Consider the following 21,231-nt stretch of genomic DNA (forward strand, 5'->3'; position numbering starts at 1 on the left):
ATGGTTATTCCTTTTCCTGTACTCTGTTATAAAATTTATTTCTCTCAACACTCGGGTTTACTTTTGGCACAAAATACTCCTCAAATTTGGCTATAACCTTTTTTATGTCCTTTCGCTCGTCGTCCTCTTCAAATTCGAACGTCTCAAAAATCTCTCGTGCCTCTTCGCCTACAATATGTAAAAAAGTGGCTACTGCAACTGAGTCACCTTTTGCGTAACATCCGGTGGCTTCCGCATATATTTCGAAATTGCTTCTAAATCTCTTCCAATTTGCAGGGATGTTCTCCTCGAATTTCATAGCTTGTGGTTGCTTCAAAAACTCCATTTTGTCAATGCTTTTTTCACGTGATCCGTGCTGCTTAACCTCAATCTTTCCACGCGCTTTCCTTTCTTCCCTGGATTACTTGCTTGGGCGGGCTTACTTGTTCCCTTTATTCACCCACTCTATTTTGACTTCTGACTGCGCCATGTTATGGTATTGAATGCTCCATAAACTATATCTGTGATTTATTCAACTAACCAACCTTAATTACAGCTTTGTACAATGGACCTATCTACTGAATAGTCGTAAACACGAACAGACCGAGGATTACTGCATGTTAGTAAGAGACAGAGGTTTGCGCATAACATCTTGGGTATACAGCCAACATCTTTACCGCAATTTTTAAAACAGCGAATCAACATCGTGCAATTTAAAACGCTCGGTGGCGCTCGGCATCCTCGAGAGGCATATCGGTTTGTCGTGCACTTCTTTGACATGATGAACGTAAACAAACAAATACAGCACACCTACGCCATCTGCCATGTTATATCCGAGACCGCTGCCTGTTTCGTTCATTGTCAGACTTTTGAATTACGCGGTAACTTTACACATGGTGACTGCGCATGCTATATTCGGGTGTATCTTTTACGACTATTCAGTAGATAGGTCCATTCTCTCTCTCCCTAAACTTAAACTTCTTCTCCTCAGTCCTCACCATCTCGTGACACGTAGGCCACCCACACTACATATCTGTGTAGCATCAAATCTATTACTATGAGGTTATAACGGAGGTTGAGATTGTGGGTTGAGATTCGGTTCCGTTGGGTGTTTAATTATGGGTTAACTTATCTTCGAAGCTGCTAAGTTGACCTCAGACGCCAATAGCATATGTTCAAAATTTGGGATCGTTTGTTGATAGTGATAATAGAGCAGTAGTGATGCAGAAAAAGTAACTATTCGTTACTCGAGTATTCGGTACCCGAGAAGATCCGAAGTAACGAATACTCACATGAGAAAATATTCGTTACTTATGCAATCAGGTACTTCTCGGATCTCTGCTGACTGCCGAGCGCAGATCCGATGTTAGTTTAATTTTAATTTAATTTTAGTTTAATTTTAGATGCTTAAAATCAATATTTTGTATATTTTTTCTTTATAATCTATCCAATACAACACCCTCTTTTTGATTATTATTCCTAATCATCTATTTTTTTTAATGTGCAAGTAAACGCGAAGAGATGGAGTAACGAGAATCGAGAGCGAGTAATGAATACCTAAAAAATATAAACAGTCACAGAGTCCGAGTACCGACTACCGACCGACCGAACGCGTCTAGGCGTCTATCGTCCGGTCCGAGAGAACGAGTACTTCTAACGAATATAAAGTAACGAATATTGTACTTGAAAGTAACGAATAGTTACAAGTACCGAAATGTAACGATAACTTGCATCACTATAGAGCAGGTTTCATCACGAAAGGGGTGGGAGTGCGCAGAACATTCTTTTGGTTTGATCTTACAAATATCGGGAAAGCAGTGGCAGCGGCGATGAAAATTTAAAAAAATGCTGGGTGTAATCCGAGGGGTATTCAAAATATTTCGACTTTAAGATATTAAAACATTATTGGTGTTAATAAAAATGGCTCAGCTATGAAATAGCGCTGGACAAACTGGCGTGCAACAAAATAAAATGCGACTGTATAGCGCTGTACAAAATAGCACTGCCATAAATTCATACGCGACAGAATAGCGCCAGGACAAAATAACGTCTGGACAAAATAGCGCAGGATAGTGTCCCTAGACATACTTTGGAAAAGAGTTGTGACACGGACATTTTCTGTCCCTGTCTTTGTTACAAGACGGTCAGTTATGAAATAGCTATAGTGGTTGCTGTCTTTATCTAATTTAGTGATTTAGTTTCAAAAACCTCAAAAGAAATTTATAGGTTAAGATTTTCAAAGAGTGGCGTAGTGCTCCAAGTAGTTTCTTTGAAATTTTGTTGACAGTACCTTGTATTTAAGAAGTGTTATGAGGTTAAGTACTTCTTACAAATTGCAACCGGCATCTCCGGTAAAACAGAAAAATTCGGAATACCTAATCATACTGATTTACAAAGTATATCTAGGGTCTCTAACGCAGGACGATATAGCGAAAGCTAATTATAGCGCGTTTGTGCGTATGCATAGTAACTTTACATCAAAATAAATAAATTTGCATGATGGAATATTGTACGTCACAAAAGGGCGGAAAAATTCTGTTTTTCGAAGGATACCGCTATCGCAAATATGGGAGTCGGAGTATTCGATATCTTGGCGGAGTACGGAGAAAAATTGTAGAGGAAGGTTGCTGCTGACGAAAAATGAAATGAATAAGGAACCTAAGTCAACAACTCAACATATCCACGGACTCCAGGTGGAAAAAAGGAGGTTAATCAATTTAAGGAAGCCATTAGAATCACCGCGACCTCATCTTCAGTGTTACAGCCCAGGCAAATTATTCAAGTAAACCAGGCGAGTAGGTATATCTGACATATATGCCTAGTTACGAGGCATCGCGCAAAACTATCCAAAGGATTCGAAAGAAACAACTTTCAAGAAGTGTTGGTGGTGGTACCGGGAGTAACTTCAACAACGCCAGCGAGATGAAGATAGAAGGTGAATTTAAACATACTGAAAAAAATGAAAATTTCCTTTACTTTGATATTGGTCGAGAAGACGCGGGAAGCATTATTGCCTTTGGTACACGACAAAACGTGAATTTGTTAAAAGACTTCACTCATTGGGCCGCACATGGTACATTTAAAACGTGTCCAACGCTTAGATCATATAATAAATAGATACCACCACGCCGTGTTCTTTCCCTGGCAGAGCCTGTGACGACATCCTGCTGTCACACATCTCTCTTCTGCATAGAGGGATTACAATCAAGCTATCCTTGCCTGATCACTATTTGAATTTTGCGCGCCTAAATTTTAGGAAGTATGTCTGAACTAATTTCGTTCGAAAGATGTTGACAGCTTGATTTTATAAATAATTCACAGTAGATAACGAAAGGAATAGTAAATTATTGAGCAACAATTGTGATCCTTTATGATTACATCATTTAAAATAGAATCTTTGTTCTAAATTCTAAAATTGTTTTTCGTACAAGAACTCGGAAGAGAGGTTAGAAGAAACATCTGTCAAAAGCGATTTGTTGCGCTGGTGCGGTACCAGGATGGAAGTGAAATAGACATATGCAGATGAAATGCATATAACAAAGATGAAGATGTGGTGATCACACAAGGATAGCATTATAATACCCCCCTTGACGTAGAAAACGACAACAGATAGCTTCATGTCTAGTCACAGCTTTCAGTTTGAGTATTGGTATCTATTTATTATATGATCTAAGGTCCAACGTTGTTTAAACCAGTATTTACGGTGCACGCGTTGATGGACGGAAAAGTTGCGTATGTATTTTTATTTATTTATGTTTTATAAACTATTTGATAGAATATAAAAGTCGTACTTTTTGTCGCACATTATTTTGTCGTGTGCTTATTTGTCGCAGCGCTATTTTCTAAGTGCGCGTTTTCGTTATGCGTTATTTTGTCCTGCTGTATTTAGACTCTGCGCTATTTTGTGGCAGTTTTTTTGTCGCACGCTATTTTGTCCAGCGCTATTTCATGGCTGAGCCAATAAAAATATCAATTTTCTATTTTATTAGCGGTGACAATATAGAAAACGGATTTCAAGATTTGTTAATGCTGTATTATGATGTATGAGTTGAATAAAATAGTTAACACAGAAAACACCAACTAACGTCAAAATACGTAATTACAACTCGCTCTATAAATGACAATTATGCTAAAATATGAACTGTGATTATTACGTCGGGGCACGGTCTTCGGGCTTAAAGACTGAAAACGTTAAGCGTTATTATAATCAGACTTTACGGTATTGACAAATTGTGTCAGAAAATTAAAAACCATTGTAACTCTAGTCATGGGTTGCTGATTCTCAGACTTTTATCCCTGCTTTTACCTAAAGATTTAACTGTTGATTTAAGACTAGTCGACTATAAAATAGCGTATGATACTGGTTTATAGTGCCCGGTTCGTGAAATTTTTTACTCATGCTATAAGTCCTCGCATTATAAACTCGTTTAATAATTAAAAATACCAATTTTTTTGTGATAGATTATAATAATTAAATAATTTATTGTTGCGGAAGTTTATTTTTTACCAAACAATAAATTTATTTTTATTAAAAGGTTATCTCTATTCTTTTGTAGAAACTGCTCATTTTTTAATTGTTTTTGAAAGAAATATAACTCAGCCGAGCCTCCCTTCTCAATACACCGATGTTACGCTACTGCTAGCCCAACTACAAGTCGCGCAACTTAAGCCCCGCCCCTGTCACCTTTCGTGGTGAAATTACTTTTACCATGATACAAGTAAACATGGTATGGACACGTGCATGTTGTCGTGACGTCAGGTGGCTGTTCGATGAGCGCGTGAAATTGAAATCTATATTTAAAAACTGCTTAACTATGTACAACTGCTATTTTGGAATATATGTATGATCTACGCATAAAAGTAAATTAATTAGAAACTTAGCAAAGGTTTTTTTATGTTAAAACATTTTTTGTGACGATGTCATCCCCCTGCTTAACCTTCAAACTACCGGGTGGGAAAAATTACACATCGTTTCGGGTGGGGTCCGTTTGGACCCCATGGCCTTATTTAGCCAAAATTATAGAATTAATAAAAAAATTTTGGCGAATCCAAATTGTTTATTAATTTTAAACACAACCAAGTTAAAAAAATTACATAACAATATTAAATAAGCATTTTTCGTTACAGTTTTTTGTTCCAGCATTCCTGACATTCAACGGTATGAGTAGAATGATCTCGGCAAACAAATCTTTTGCAGGAAATGCAAAAATTTCTTGATTTCTGTCCCTGCTACTTATATAGACGAAAGAGCGTCCGGGGGATTGTACTGATATCGATTTTGATAACGTGCCATTGATAAAACAAAATTTAATTTTTTACAGTGATTACATTGTCACACTGACACCGATACTGACACCTGCAAGCCTGTATCAAAACTGCAACGCCGCCTATAAACTAGTAAAGAATAAAACAATGGTTTTTGTAAGACTAAATTCTCAGAATAAGACCTGTAGGTGCAACAAAATCTCCAAAATATAGACAAAAAAATGGCAACATAAAGAACCAGGTGGGGTCCATGCGGACCCCAAGAGACTAATTTTTTTTTTTTGTAACAAACTGTTACACCTATACAACTGATATTTTTTGAATGCATAGCAAAAGGCCTTAATCGAAGCTACTAAAAATACCACTATTGTTAAACCAGAAATAACGGGAAAAAATAGGAAAATGTATCAATGGGGTCCATTTGGACCCCACCCGGTAGTTTGAAGGTTAATAGATTCGGATAGTACCGGCATTTTTATTATCTTTCGCCATTGTCGTTTTTACACTTTTACGTTTATCGAAAATTTGGAAACTTTGTAGTAACAATACAACGTGTGTTTTCATAATATTATTTAACAAATTAATATTTGACAACTGTCAAACTGTGGCTGTCAAAACAGGTCTCTCGACGGCCATTTATTCCACGTGACGTCTCACAGTTGGTGCGCAGAAAAATCTCGATTTGGTTCACGGAATGTCCATACCCTGTTTATTTGTATCATGGATAATACGAACATGCAACAGCCAGAATTTAAAGTTAGCGATAATGACATCCACGTGACTTTCCACAAAATGCCCAATATCATACCATGTCTTCTTGTACCATGGCTAATCCAAAAACACGATTGTCGAATTGCGACGGAACATTTCGAGACAAATCGAACCAAGCGCTAATTTCAACGGTTTTTAAAGCCTTTTTACAGTGAATGGACGCGAGCAAAGATTTGAAAAAAATACTCGCCAATAGCCCTCCTTTACCTTCACAATTGCATCATCACTCAATAATAGCAAAGTGATTAGGGGAGGTTATAAAATAAAAATCAATTCTCTGTGTCAATTCCCTATGTCCAAACCTGTACATGTATTTGATTAATAGGGAATTATAATATGTCTGTACTCGATGACGCAGAGAACGTGTTAAAGAACTAATCACTTTTAATTTCCATTCTTAAAGATTCTGAATTTCTAGAAGAAATAAACAACAATAGTTTACGTTAATCTTATTCAAGATTCTCACACCCTTAAGACACTTGAGCATGTATTATAATTTTTTAGAATAGGATTGAACATAGAATTTTACTTTTGCTGTGGTTAATGTTCTTTTTGTATGCATATTCTTCAATTGTTAATGATATATTATACTAAAAAAATGCACATTTTCAGAAATGTTCCGATGAGTCAACGGTTAAATTTTGTATCTATTCCTCAAGAATTGTTAACCAAGTATCGCATAAGTCATGAAGAGCTATTTAGATGTAAACCAAGTGATTTATTAGGAAACTGTGTCTATGAGATGGCATCTAGAGCTTACCAGCATTTAATGAAAGCGCGAAGTTTACAAAAAAATATATCAGTAGATGGTCGACGTGTTTTCTTACCGGCTATAGCTACTTTTGCATATTTGGATAGACTACAGAAAGCTGATTATAATATCTTTCACCAGAAGTTAAAATATAGACCATGGGATTTATTACTTCAGATTTGGTTAAGTAATTTCAGAAACCAGCACTAAGAAGCAGTTATGTAAATGATTCAATAAATTATGAAGGCCTTACTGTTGCAGGAAAATTTCGACTTGGATAAGTGTGTGGAAGAAATACCGACAGATATGAATATTTTTTTACTAGATCTTCCTTCCGGCTAGTCCACCAAGAAAAGGAATACACGCGATATATTATATGGAGACGGTAATAAATAAGATCGACACCACATTAACAAGAACTTTCATTAAGGCTAATAAGTTTCGGTATCCACTGGTACCATCATCAGAGCTAAATAACTGGTAAATTAGAATACAAAAACATTGAATTGACGTTATATAGTGTTAAACTTTTAAGTACTACACTGTTTCAATAGAAATTTACTTTCCTTATTTTGTGTTTCTTTGTTTTCGAAAGAACTTAAATTTGGTTCTGTGTAATTTTTCTGATATGTGATACGGAAAAAATCGTTTGCATAATTTATACCGCGTGATCAGAAATAAGCAGATCAGACACCCAACAGGCTCGAAAACTGCAAGCAAAGCATCAAATGCTAGCTAGAAATCATATTTTGGACGATTTAATGAGCTCTGAACTATGTTTCGACTTGTTTCGGATGATTCTGGTCAACGTGAGGTACGGCGATATGCAGAATCGACATACTTGACCAAAAGGAGAAGTTTGGGTTAGTTTTTCACATTCAGGGGTTTGCAGATTCATGAAATTTGTTAAAAAACTTCAGAAACGTACTTTAGAAGCGTTTTCTTGTGGTTTTAAGCAGATCAGACACCCAACCGGTCAAAAACAAAAAGAAAGCATCAAATTTTAGCTAGGAATCATATTTTGGTTGATGTTACGAACTCTGAACTATATTTCGACTTGTTTCTGACGATTCTGTTCGACACGACGTACTGCGGTATGCTGAATCGACTTAGTTGACCAAAAGAAGTCGTTTAGGTTAGTTTTTCACAGTCTGGCGTTTGTAGATTCATGAAATTTGTTAAAAAACTTCAGAAACGTTACTTTTAAAGCGTTTTCTTGTGGTTTTAACCGTCATAACCGTCATCGAAGCAATCGTAATCGTTACAGATGTGCTTCTTGTAATTTGTGAATAATAAAACAAATTAAATATATACATGTATTTATTTTTAAATGTTCTTTATTTATTTATTTATTTATTTTTTATAAGGTATATTATAATTTTTTTTTGGTGATGTCACGCCATGCAAAGGTATGGGAGGAGAGTTTTTTTTGTTGTTGTGTGAGTTCGATACCCCCCATTCCCATACCCTATTTGTTGGTGTGACGTCTTTTAAAAATTAATAATTATATACAGAGTGTTATTGAAAGGGACGTACAAAATAAAATCGGCAATTGGTCTCGAAGTATGGGTGCTAAAATTAAAAAAAAGTTCAGGTAAATGTGTTCTCCTTTTAGAGATGAAAATTATTAAAATTTATGTCCAAATCTCTCACCCAGTTTTCTTCCTCCGTCTTGTCCTCTTGTATCCTCTTATATCCACTCTTCTTCCTCCGTCTTGTCCTCTTGTCCTTCTTGATCCCGGTTCTCGTCATCCTTTATTCTTCACGTCCTCAATAATCGTTGCTTCAGTTAGTTCATCATCAATCATTACAGGAGTTATTACATCAGAAATTTCACATTCCACCAATCTATTGGACAGCCCATCAATTTGCTCGGTAATATTTATTTTTAGTTCAGGTAAATTTTCCTTAAAAAATTTCAATTAGACAACTTTAAGATAATAACTTAGAAACTTATTTGTTACTCATCATGGTCTCCTTGCGTACCCCCAGTAATATTTTATATGTAATAAATATTGAAGTTCTGACATTAAAATAATATGGGTAACGACAGATTTTTTTTTTAGAAAATCAATATTGGTTTTAAATATTGAATATATTGTAAAAAATTTTCTTGTATCTACGAACGCCAGAATGCATAAAATTGACCCAAACGTCTCCTTTTCCTAATCTGAGACGATTCTGCATGCTCTAAGTGTGTTTCGTCGCTTAGAATCATCAAAAAATGTTGAAATATAGTTCAGATTTAATAAAAATCGACAAAAATACTGTTTCTAGCTAAAATTTGATGATTTCGTTGCTCTTTCCGAGCCCAATGGGTTTCTGATTGGCTTAAAACTACAAGAAAACACTTCAAAAGTGACGTTTCTGAAGAATTTTAACAATTTTCTTGTATCTACGAACGCCAGAATGCATAAAATTGACCCAAACGTCTCCTTTTCCTAATCTGAGACGATTCTGTATGCTTTAAGTGTGTTTCGTCGCTCAGAATCATCAAAAAATGTTGAAATATTGTTCAGATTTTATGAAAATCGACAAAAATACTGTTTAGCGTTGACGTGGTGATACGTGTAACGTGTGTCTCATTTTGTGCTAATTTCTTCAGCAAATAGTAATTTATTTTGTATTTAGCAATTGTGTGGTGCTAGCAAACGTCGCTTGTAAGGATTAGCAGTAAATTTAGCTGCTTGTAAATTTATTAATCACGTTTGTGTAACCATTTAGTTTTAATAGAAATTTATTGTTTACATTCGTGGTTGGTAGTGTCGCCGCACTCACGGCGCGGCGTTGGCCGCAGTACATGCACAGCATTCAGTTGATCAGCTGATCGTTGTTTACTTGAGTGAATGCTCTTAATTATTGACATTTGTTATTAGATACTTGAAGTGGATAACTCAGTGGCGTTAGTACTTATTTCTTTTAAATTAAATATGCCGGAATACAACTGTTGCCATTGTTTTCGCGAAATCACATCAGCTTTCGCAGAGTGTTATAGTTGTAAATTACATTTGCATTTTGCATGCATAAACATGACGGAATCGGATGCCAGTATTATCAGAAACCTTAATTCTAACAACGTTAAAATTCTTTGTAATCGTTGCGACAGCTACATGTCCTCCCTCTCTAGGATAACTAACAGTATTGACAGTGTGAAAACCTCTTTGGAAACAAGATTATCTAAAATAGAATCTCTAATTAATTCATCTGGTGTTTCTGCTTCTGCAAAAGAGGAAATAATAAATGAATCTGTTGAACGCTCCCTTCGTATAAAAAATGTTATACTATCCAATGTACTTGAAAACAGTAACCGTTCGGATGTGGATTTAGCTAATGATGTATTGGAAATTATAGATAACTCTCTGGTTGTTTCACCGGATGATGTGTCTAGATTAGGTGTTGCTAAGGATGGAAGACCACGTCTGCTACGCCTGTGTTTTAAAACTCGGGAACAGGCTAAATTGGTTTTGAAGAAACGAGATGCCTTAAATGGTAATGACAAGTTTGGGAAAATTTTTATTCGTGATGATAAAACTGTTCAACAAATTAACTACTTAAAGGATCTGCAAAGTGAACTGGAACTGCAACGCAGTAATGGTGTAAAGAATTCGACCATTAAATATAAAAACAACATTCCTCAAATTGTGTCTACTGGTAACTCTAATCCGTTAAACTGAATTTGCCCAACACGACTTCCACGTGTAGATTATATTACCAAAACGTTCGAGGTATCAGATCTAAAATTCAGCAGTTTTATCCTAACGTTTGCGATACTCATTTTGATATTATTTGCTTAACCGAAACTTGGTTAAACACTGATGTATTAACAACTGAAATATTTCCCTGTAATTATAATGTTATCCGTTCAGATAGGAATATATCTCTTACTAATCGTTAAGGTGGTGGGGTGTTGATTGCTCTTAATAAGGAGTTTAATTTCCAGGTACTTGACCTACAAATTCCCCCAGATCTTCCAATAATTGACATCATACGTTGTAAAATTCTTCTTCCCTCAAACAACTTGTATATATTAAATTTATACATACCCCCTGACATAACTCTTGAAAATTTTGAACAAATTCTTGAATACGAGGGTCAGTCAATTATGAACCGGAATTCTGTTTTTTCGAAAACTGTACTAATTGTAATAAGCTGCCATAATTAGAATATGAAGGTAGGAATGTAGAGAAGAGATGTGGCCATAGCGGCAGCCGATATCTTTTTGCAACGAGCAGTAGCATCATGTCGAAGCAAGCAGTGCCAGCGTCGGTTGCACAAGGCATTATCATTAAATTTCTCGCAAAAGAGGGCGTCAAATCCTCCGAAATTTTAACCAAATTGCTTGCACAGTTCGGGGAAGAAACGTTGTCAAAAACTCAAGTGTACGAATGGTCCAGAAAATTTAAGGAGGGGCGTGAAAAGGTTGAAAATGAGAGTCACCATAGTCCTCACAACCATTTTTTTTTTTTGGGACTGGAGAGGAATATTGCTTGTTGACTTTTTCATGAACGTCGTACTGTAAATGCTCCATACTAGTGCCAGCTTTTAGACGATGCAAAAGCCGCGTACAGATCCAAAAGACGCCAAACTCCAATCCGAGACGTAATTTTGCTTCACGATAACGTTCGACCGCACACAGCCCTTTTAACGTCATAAAAATTGGTTGACTTCCACTGGGAAGTCTTCGAACATCCCACCTGTAGCCCAGGTTTGTCGTCCTGTGACTATCATTTGTTTGGTCCACTGAAAGACGCAATAGGAGGGCAGCATTTCGAAAGCGACAACGATGTGGAGCGGTTCGTGCGCAACTGGGTTGTGACTTGTGACACAGCCTCAAACATTGTATGATAAAGGAATTAAAAAGCTTCCTAGACGTTGGCAAAAATGTGTAGCCCTTCAGGGAGACTACTTAGAAAAATTCTAGACTTCGTTTGTACATTTGTTTTGCATTATAAAATTAATAAAAAATAATTCCGGTTTCTATTTGACTGACCCTCGTATTTTGAACATAAACTTGTGAACTATAATAATGTGCTTATTACAGGGGATTTTAATGTTCCCAAATATGTTGATATGGATCTACATGACAGGAAAGTCAATTTAATCAAAAAATTTATGTTATATCTAGGTCTAGACCAGTGTAATAATGTTCCTAATGGTAATAATCGCCTTCTAGATCTAGTCTTTTTCCGAGATATCAAAATAAATCTTGAACAGGATAAGGAGCCGCTTGTCAAAGTTGACCCCCATCATCCACCTTTAGCTATGGATATTCTTTACAAAAAACCTCTATTTGTTAATTTTTCTCTCTCAACTAGTAGTAAAATATACAATTTTAGAAAGGCCGATTTCATTAATTTGTATTCAGAAGTGTTAAGGGCTGATTGGTCATTCATTTATAGTTTAAAGGATGTAAATCAAATGTGCGAAGAGTTTTATAATAAACTTTATTTAATTCTAGACATAGATGAATCCCGCTTTTGTTTAGGCATGCACGACGGTCGGCAAAGGGTTAGAAGATTTCGTGGAGAACGAAGGAATATTGCTTTTTCTGTGGAACGGCATGTGGCTGGAACTGTGGGCATAATGATATGGGGAGCTATTGCATATGGTAGCAGGTTACCTTTAGTCATGATTCAAGGCTCTATGACAGCTCAACGATATGTTGATGAGATCCTGGAACCGGTTGTTATACCGTTTGTTCAAACCATCGAAGATGCCCTATTTCAGCAGGACAATGCCCGGCCGCATATTGCACGGGTCTCTTTGAGGTGCTTAGAAGATGCCCAAGTGCAAATTCTTCCTTGGCTTCCTCGTTCGCCGGACCTGTCACCTATTGAACATGTATGGGACATGATCGGCAGAAGGCTAGGTGAATTACCACAGTATCTACAGACTCTAGCTCAACTTAGACATGAAGTCCAGGTTGCCTGGGAATCCCTGCCTCAGGAGGATATCAATAATTTAGTTAGAAGTATGCCACGGCGAGTTGCAGAATGTGTAAATGCGAGGGGTGGACCGACACATTATTAATTTTTTACTGTTGTTGTTCGTCGAATTTTAAACTGCAAATGTTATGGGGCATTTCTTTTGTTAAGACAATGACACCCACAAATTTTAGTCAAAATAAAAACACTACTTCTTGGTGTTGCGATTTTTTCAGCGAGTAGTATATTTGTTCCAACTTATAAAAAGAGTAATCACTATTATCCTAAATGGTTTTCCTACGAAATAAAACAGAAAACTAAACAGAAAAATTACTTTTTCCGCAAGTTTCAGAAGACGAGAAGTGCTTTTCATTATCAGAATTTCATTGAGCTTAGACGTGTCATAAAACAGTTAATGAATAGGGACTATAAAAAATATCTTTCAGAAATCCAGGATAACGTTACTTCGGATCTCAAAATTTTCTGGAAATTTATTAGGGATAAAAAAAACAAACTGTAATACCTGGCAAACTTACTTATGGTGGCACTGAAATAACCGATGCACAAGATATTGTTGATATGTTTAGTAAACATTTCTCTAGCGTTTTTAATACTTCAAGCTCTAATTATGGTAACGATCTGTGGACTTCAAATAATGACAGTTTGCATATTCATATCGCTGAAATTACAGAAGATGATATTAGAAAGGCTATTAAGAAATTAAAAACTAACTCTTGCGCAGGATTGGATGGTATTGCAGCATTCTTTCTTAAAGCCTGTTCGAACGCATTGATAGCACCTCTGCATTACATTTTCAATAAATGCATTCTTACTGGTATATTTTCTACTATGTGAAAGCATACACGCGTCTGTCCTATACACAAGGGTGGTGAGGTAACAGCCATAGAGAATAATAGACCAATATCAGTGTTGTCTAATTTTGCTAAAATTTTCGAAACTGTACTTTATAGTCATATTTACCCCCTTTTAGAGCACTCTATTAGTACTAATCAACACGGTTTCATGGCTGGGCGATCTACACTTACAAATTTATTTTCTGTCACGCAATTTCTTTCTGAAGAATTGGATCAGAGCAAGCAAGTGGATGTGGCATACACTGATATGTCTAAAGCGTTTGATCGCATAATTCATCAACTACTTCTATTAAAGGTTGGTCATTATGGTTTTTCTAAACCCCTTTTGTCTCTCTTCCAGTCTTATCTTAGTGATAGAAACCTTACAGTCATATTTAATGGCCATAGATCACAAAATTATATTCAATTGTCTGGTGTACCCCAAGGATCTAACTTGGGACCACTCTTGTTTGTAATTTTATATAAATGATGTAGTTCATAGTATTAATAATTCCAGGTTTCAGCTATATGCAGACGTTCTAAAATTATATAGAAGAATTGAAACACTTCATGATTGTGAATTATTGCAAGAAGATATTAACAATATTGTTAAATGGTGTCGTCTACATGGTCTACCATTAAATATATCAAAATGTATCATAGTTTCATTTACTAGAAATCGGTCTGTGCTTTTCTCTAACTATACAATAGATACCAATGTAATTTCAAGATGTAACACTGTAAAAGATTTAGGCGTAATTTTTGACAGTGAGCTTAGTTTTAAGGAGCAGGTACTTACTGTAGTTAATGCAGCGTACAAGATGTTAGGTTTCATAACAAGGAACGCTAAACCATTTACCAACGTTGTTGTACTAAAATCTTTATACTGTTCATTTATAAGGTCTATACTTGAATATTGCTCTATAATTTTTTTCCCATTCTATAACTATCAATCCATAGCGTTGGAAAATGTTCAACGTAGGTTCTTTAAATTTCTGTATTTCCAGCAACATAATGAATACCCCCTTCGAATTTATGATCAAAAATTGTTGCTATCGGAGTTTAAATTGAATTCACTTAAACACAAAAGGGTCGGTTATTCGGTTGCTGTACTATACAAAATTATTCATGGTATTATTAATAATCCTGACCTAGTCTCTAGAATTAATTACCATATACCTCGTACTTATTCAAGATTTTCGATAGATTTCCAGCTTCCAAAATGTCGCACCAATGTGTTAAAGAAATCGCCACTATATACAATATGTTACTATTCAAATAAATTACAATCGGAATCTGACATATACGCTGACAGTTTAAGAAACATAATGTCTAAATGCAACATATTATTTTCCGGATACTTATAAATAAATATAAATTTTTTTTTCTTATGATTTGTTTTTGGTGGTGATCAATTAAACTGTAGGATTTGCTGTTCAAAATGTTACACATGTTAATTACAAATTATGTGTATTTAAGATGGTTTTATCTATAATTGCAACACATCTAAGTGTGTTTCGTCGCTCAGAGTCATCAAAAAATGTTGAAATATAGTTCAGATTTAATAAAAATCGACAAAAATACTGTTTCTAGCTAAAATTTGATGGTTTCGTTGCTCTTTCCGAGCCCGTAGGGTTTCTGATTGGCTTAAAACTACAAGAAAACACTTCAAAGTGACGTTTTTGAAGAATTTTAACAATTTTTGTGTATCTACGAACGCCATAATGCATAAAATCGACAAAAATACTGTTTCTAGCTAAAATTTGATGGTTTCTGTTATGTTTGTATAATAAACGATGTATTGGATAAATCTCTTTATTTATCGTCCGTACGAATTGGAGTGTTATTTTATATATTCAATTCTCGTAACTATTTATTTACATAACAAAAGTAAGTCTATATATCCTACTAGATATCTAACATTGCTATTATAAACATACTAGTAAGGAATTCACGTTCGGTAGATGTAACTAGATTTGGTAACTTTTTTTTTAAGCTGTGTAACTGCGGACATAATTGTTCTAGTGTATAATGTATTACTGGAATGTCAGAAAGTAGCTATCAAAAATGTGACATGTAAGTAAGTAAAGGTCAAATATCGAAAATGTGATGGTTTTGTGGTAATCTGGTGAATCTATTTTTGAACCAAGGAGAAAATCGCATCCCTCTAAAAGCCCAAAGAGCAACCCGCATGTAAAATTTTGAATCTTTTCCCTTCACTAGTTTTTTTAGGAGGACAAGCTTTGATGTCATCATCATGGATCCACAATTTCACCATGGATCTGTTCTGGTATATCCATGTCTCATTCAAGAAAATGAAAAGTAAATCTTCACCACAATCACGCAATTGAAGATAGGTACCGCCTTAGAAATTTGATTCTGGCAGCTATAACGTGTTTAAAATGTGAAAAACTTCGCCTTCGGAAACCTAAATTTATACGTGTATTATGTACAATTATTTTCAAAGCCAAGTGTTTTACCTCTTACAAAACAATAACGATTATATAAAACTTAAAAACCAATTGTAGAACGGAACCAACAAAGCATGTAGGTATATAAATCTGCGCAGTCGTCTTTCTGATTCTGATTATAATATTAACGGCACAAGCGCCGCTGTATCTATTATTTTAAAATTCGAAAAACACTCGACAACACTAGCGAACTTTACGGAGAATATTTCTGCCACCAGTTTAACTGTTTCCGTTTTACCCAATTTTTTGAAAACCACGAAATATTTCTTGTTTCTTTTCCTTTAAAATGAGCTTTGTCGTGGTTACTTTTATGGAAACTGTTTCCACGCTGTATTTAAGGATTTTCTAGAAACGAAGCGTGTTGAAATTAGAAAAACTTCGTTTTTTTCCACACAATTCAGATTTGACATTTGAATTAGAAAATTAGACAGTTGATGCCAATCTTAAATTTCTAGTGATCTTAAGATTGCAACTTAACCACAGAAAAGTTTCTGTCAGTTACTTCTACCGAACGTGAATGCTTATTAGATATCTAACACCCTCTCCTGTCAGGACAACTTCAAATTCCCAACTTTCTTCACTTCTACTTTCCTACTTCGAAATCTAATAATCTTCTCGGTAAGCAACCTCTATTCCATCTTTTGGGCCTCGTTTCTGCGACTATTAGTGGAATGCTGGGTTGACTAACTACCGGCGTTGGTTCCGGACTGGTTACAATATCTTGGCTAAATGTAACATTGGTTACATCAGAAACCTGTCTAGTTTCATTTGGAACATCATGATTATTTGAATTTGGAAACCTTGGTAACGTTCTTCCATCAGGTATACCAGGTGTAAGCATAGGGGAATTGTAGTTATCAACTTGGTTACTTGGCGGTACATCGTTTCTCGAGAACACTGTGTCGAAATGGACTTTTTGATTATCATTTAAAGGCAATTTAATAATTTGATTAATGTGACGTTTCCAGGTACGATTATCGTCTAGCTGAATCAAATAGTGTAATTTTCCTAATTTTTACTTCCCGAGCGTAAGCAAAGGAAGTATTGTAATCGAGTCCGTCGGCCGACTCTCTACTTTTACGTTTTCTCGATCTTTCATGACCCCTAGAAGACGAAGAAATAGGTCTCCCATTTCCGTCTGTCTGTCCGTCTGTCCGTCTGTCCGTCCGTCTGTCCGTCTGCCGTCCCGGATTTTTATTGGACAGATAATCTCCGAAAGTACTCGACCGATTGTTGTGAAATTTTGTAGTTATATTAAGAATATCATGTAGATGGTAAAACGCTAACCAAAATTTGTCTAATCATCCCCACCACTAATGCGATGACGTCACTTCAAAATTGTACATAGTAAATGGGTTTTCAATTGTATAAAATAACATAGTCCCACACATGTAGTTTACAACTCCGAATCGACTTTTCACCCGAAACGTCCAGATTTTTGGAAAAAAAATCAAAATTATAAAACAACATTTTGAAATTTAATTTTTAATCTGCTAACTAGAATGCTTTGAAATGTTGCAGATGTTTTAAGGCTATAAAGAGCATCATAAATGTTTAGTCAAAATATATTTGCTTATCCCCTCCAAAAATCCTATCTAAACTGTACAAAATATGATGAGTCTGTACTTGTGATTTATCACTCCATTGATTTTTTTTTGGATTTGCATATACAGGGTGACTCAAAAATATTAATGAATGCGTAAATTTATTTTATTGATTTACTCAGGAACTACAAAACCGAATTCTTTGAAATCCACTGCGAAAAAAAAACATAATAGGCATGCAGTCGTCACGTTTCCGACAGCGAGGGAAGTACTGTCTAAACTCTTTAGACCAATTTTTTAACAACTTTTCCTACACACCATCTTTGTTTTGACGTATAATTTCTACACTGTACTCTATCACCTACTGATACAGTTCTAATTTTATTATTTTTGTTAACATTACTTATTTTCGTTGAAATTGCATTTGGTAACATTAAATCTAATCTGTTTCGAATTTGTCTACCGAACAATAATTCTGAAGGACTTTTATTAGTTGTACTATGTGGTGTAATTCTGTAATGCATTAACATTCTTTGTAGATTTACCTCATCTGTATTTCGGGAATCTATATTTAAACTAACTAGACTTTTCTTCAGACTTTGTACAAATCTTTCTACTTGTCCGTTAGTTGCAGGATTGAACGGCGCTATTCTTTTATGAATAATATTGTTACTAAAAAGGAATTTATTAAATTCATGTGAACATAATTGTGTACCATTATCACTCACAAAAACTTGGGGTATTCCAAATGTTGCAAAAATTTCTCTGCAAAATTTTATTGTACTCAGTGTTGTAATATCTGATAATATTCTTACAAATGGAAATTTTGAGTATGCGTCAATTAAAATTGCGAAACATTTATTATGGAAAGGTCCTGCGAAATCGAAATGTACTCTCTCAAATGGAGCACTAGCCGGTTCCCAAATGTGATTTTCTACTTTTTTTGGGTTATTATGAACTTGTTGACAAGCGTTACAGTTTTTAATAAGATTCTCAATTTAGCGATCGATATTTGGCCACCAACAATAACTGCGAGCTAAGGCCTTCGTTTTCACGATGCCAAAATGCCCCAAATGTAATTCTTGTAACACGCGATTTCGTAGTGTCTTTGGTAAAACTACTCGGTGTCCTCGTAATAAAATATTTTGTTGTACACTAAATTCTTTTATGTCTATATTAAATAACATAGATTCTTTTAGCTCACCTTTTTGTAATTTATTTATCACTGTACTTAATTCCTTATCCCTCACTGATTCTTTTTGTAGTTCAGCGATATCCCCAGTAGCAAGCAATATTTTTCTAATATTTATACAAGATTGATATAATATTAAATGTTGACTAGATATTACAAATATTTATATAATATTCATTTTATATTTATAAATTTATATATGAATTTCAACATATATTACATATTTATGAAATGTCTTTTTATCAAGATACCGAACAACAAAAATGAAAAAAAAAAGTACCATGTTGGGACAACTTGTAGGTAATTTATGTCATACGGTTTTTATTGGAGCAACATTAAAAATTGATTTGAAAAAATACCAGCTATTGTGAAATTGACACTATTCGAAATATCGTGTTGCACACTATTAATTGCTCATTAAAAATTAATATTTTTTTATTTTTGCGAACAAAAAATAATAATTTTATTCATCATTTTTATAAAACTTACTTAAATTTGCGCTTGCTCTGCTGGAACGCGTTTGCGCAATGTGCAACATATACATATTTTCTGTTATTGTTGGTGGTTCAAAAAGTATTTTGTGTAAGTTCATGGTGTTTGTCCTATTGTGAATTGTGATTATCGGTACTGCGATAAATTCAGAATAGTGCAATAAATACCGTTTTGTCAAGAAAACAGTACTAACCCTACATAACCTCACTTCTGCAAGCAATGCAGAAAATGCAGTTTCTCAACACGTAAGTATATTTAAGAGGTTTAATATTTCTGAATATAAGCACATTTTGAATGTAGAGATAAAATGATGAATGTCCGGGCGCAACCAAAAAAAAGAAGAAATCCAGTTAGAAATTGCGGGAGATACGCAGAAATTGAATGAATTGGTAAGCATTTATTATTCTTATTATTAACTCCTAGTATTTATAAACTAGTTAGTTTCAGACTGATAATAATGTTTATTTGCCAGGAAGAGAAGATGTAAAAAACATGTACCTATGCAATTTTGAAGAAATTATTAATAATGAACCAAATTGCTTTCAAGTTTTCAGGGCAAGGAAAAAATAAGCTCTCTTTTAGTGAACTCACATTTAACAAGGCTACATACAATATGTAAAGTTATGTGATTTCTTAAAAATTACGAAATTTGTAAGTTAATTTAATTGTAGGTACCACACGGAAACGTCACAAAAACGCCACAACTGCTGAAATTTAAAAAATGGTAGGACCTCATTAAGCGCAGACAAAAGCAAGAATGAATTCTCATCGAAAAAAACATGAGGTATGATTTTTTTTATTTTAATTAATTATATCGCTTTTCAATGAATTGGTTATAGAGCAAATAATTATTAAATAAATATTTCTGTATAACGATTGAAATGTAGCAGAACATTGTTATTTCCATTGACAATGTATTTTTATTTCATTGTAAGTTGGCAGTGTATTTTTATGTTTAAAAAATTTATATTGTGTTTCACATCAGGTGATTTTTTAAATTTATGCTCTGGTTGCCCATGAAGCTTATGCCAGCAGTTTCAGTTTCACTGCTGACATAAGTGTCATGGGTAACTACAGCAAAAATTAAAAAACAATCACCCGGTACAAATTTTCAACGAATTGGTTCTAGGACAAATAATTTTTAAATGTATAAATATTGCCGCAACGTTTCAAATACACTGTTATTTCCAGTGACAATATATTTTTGTGTTTAATAAATTTTATATTGTATTCCATACAAGTTTTTTTTATATTCATACCCCCTTTCATATGAAGAACATTTATTAAATGTTCTGAACTAAATAAGTATTAAACATTGAAAATAAATATATATTCAATATTTAAAACCAATATTGATTTAAAAAAAAAAAATCTGTCGTTACCCATATTATTTAAATGTTAGAACTTCAATATTGATTACATATAAAATGTTACTGGGGATTTACTGGTAACGTCTCTATCGTTTGTATTTGAAAAACATCTACTACATCAAATTGTGATTCTCGCGTATGTAATTGTGGAAGTCTGGAAAGGCAATCAGCATTTGAATGATTTTTTGTATTTCTGTATTTAATATCGTAATTAAATCCTCGTAGGAATAAGGCGTAATGTTGCATTCTCATTGCGCTGTAAATTGGTAAAGATTTGGTTGGAGAGAAAATTTGTACTAATGGTTGATGATCTGTAATTAATATGAATTTATTTCCGCAAAAGTATTGATGAAATTTTTTTATTGCAAATATTATATCGTAAGCTTCTTTATCAATTTGTGAATATTTTTTTTGTGTATCGTTTAGTGTTTGAGATGCGTACTGTATAACTCTTTCTGAACCATCTGGCTGTATTTGTGAAAGTACAGCTCCTACACCATATGAACTTGCATCTGTAGCCACTGTAAGTGGTAAATTAGAATCGTAATGTGCTAAAATTGTATCGGGTTTAAATTCTTCCTTTGCTAATAAATATGCTTCTTCACATTCTTTTGACCA

General features: G+C 34.5%; 1 protein-coding gene and 1 long non-coding RNA gene across 4 annotated transcripts in view; both read left to right on the forward strand.

The window, feature by feature from the left end:
• LOC135130191 (NADH dehydrogenase (ubiquinone) complex I, assembly factor 6) overlaps positions 1–7,336 on the forward strand; it is an 87,040-nt gene extending 79,704 nt beyond the window's left edge. The window contains exon 4 of the mRNA XM_064057547.1: positions 6,628–7,336. Coding sequence (XP_063913617.1) covers positions 6,628–6,976 — 349 coding nt within the window. The 3' untranslated portion in view covers positions 6,977–7,336. The remainder of the gene's footprint in view (positions 1–6,627) is intronic.
• Positions 7,337–19,207: 11,871 nt separating this feature from the next.
• Positions 19,208–20,457, forward strand: LOC135130340 (uncharacterized). Of its 3 annotated transcripts, XR_010280740.1 has the most exons (4): positions 19,208–19,488; positions 19,544–19,632; positions 19,681–20,027; positions 20,083–20,457. It is a non-coding gene; the product is annotated as an uncharacterized LOC135130340 (long non-coding RNA). The 3 variants fall into 3 exon arrangements; XR_010280739.1 differs by having other exon boundaries at positions 19,226–19,488; positions 19,685–20,457; XR_010280738.1 differs by having other exon boundaries at positions 19,228–19,488; positions 19,681–20,457.
• The last annotated feature ends 774 nt before the right edge of the window (positions 20,458–21,231 follow it).

This window comes from Zophobas morio, unplaced genomic scaffold, assembly GCF_036711695.1.
Source record: "Zophobas morio isolate AGI-343-1 ecotype UQ-CSIRO unplaced genomic scaffold, CSIRO_AGI_Zmor_V1 ptg000017l, whole genome shotgun sequence".
In the NCBI taxonomy this organism is placed as follows: Eukaryota; Metazoa; Arthropoda; class Insecta; order Coleoptera; family Tenebrionidae; genus Zophobas; species Zophobas morio.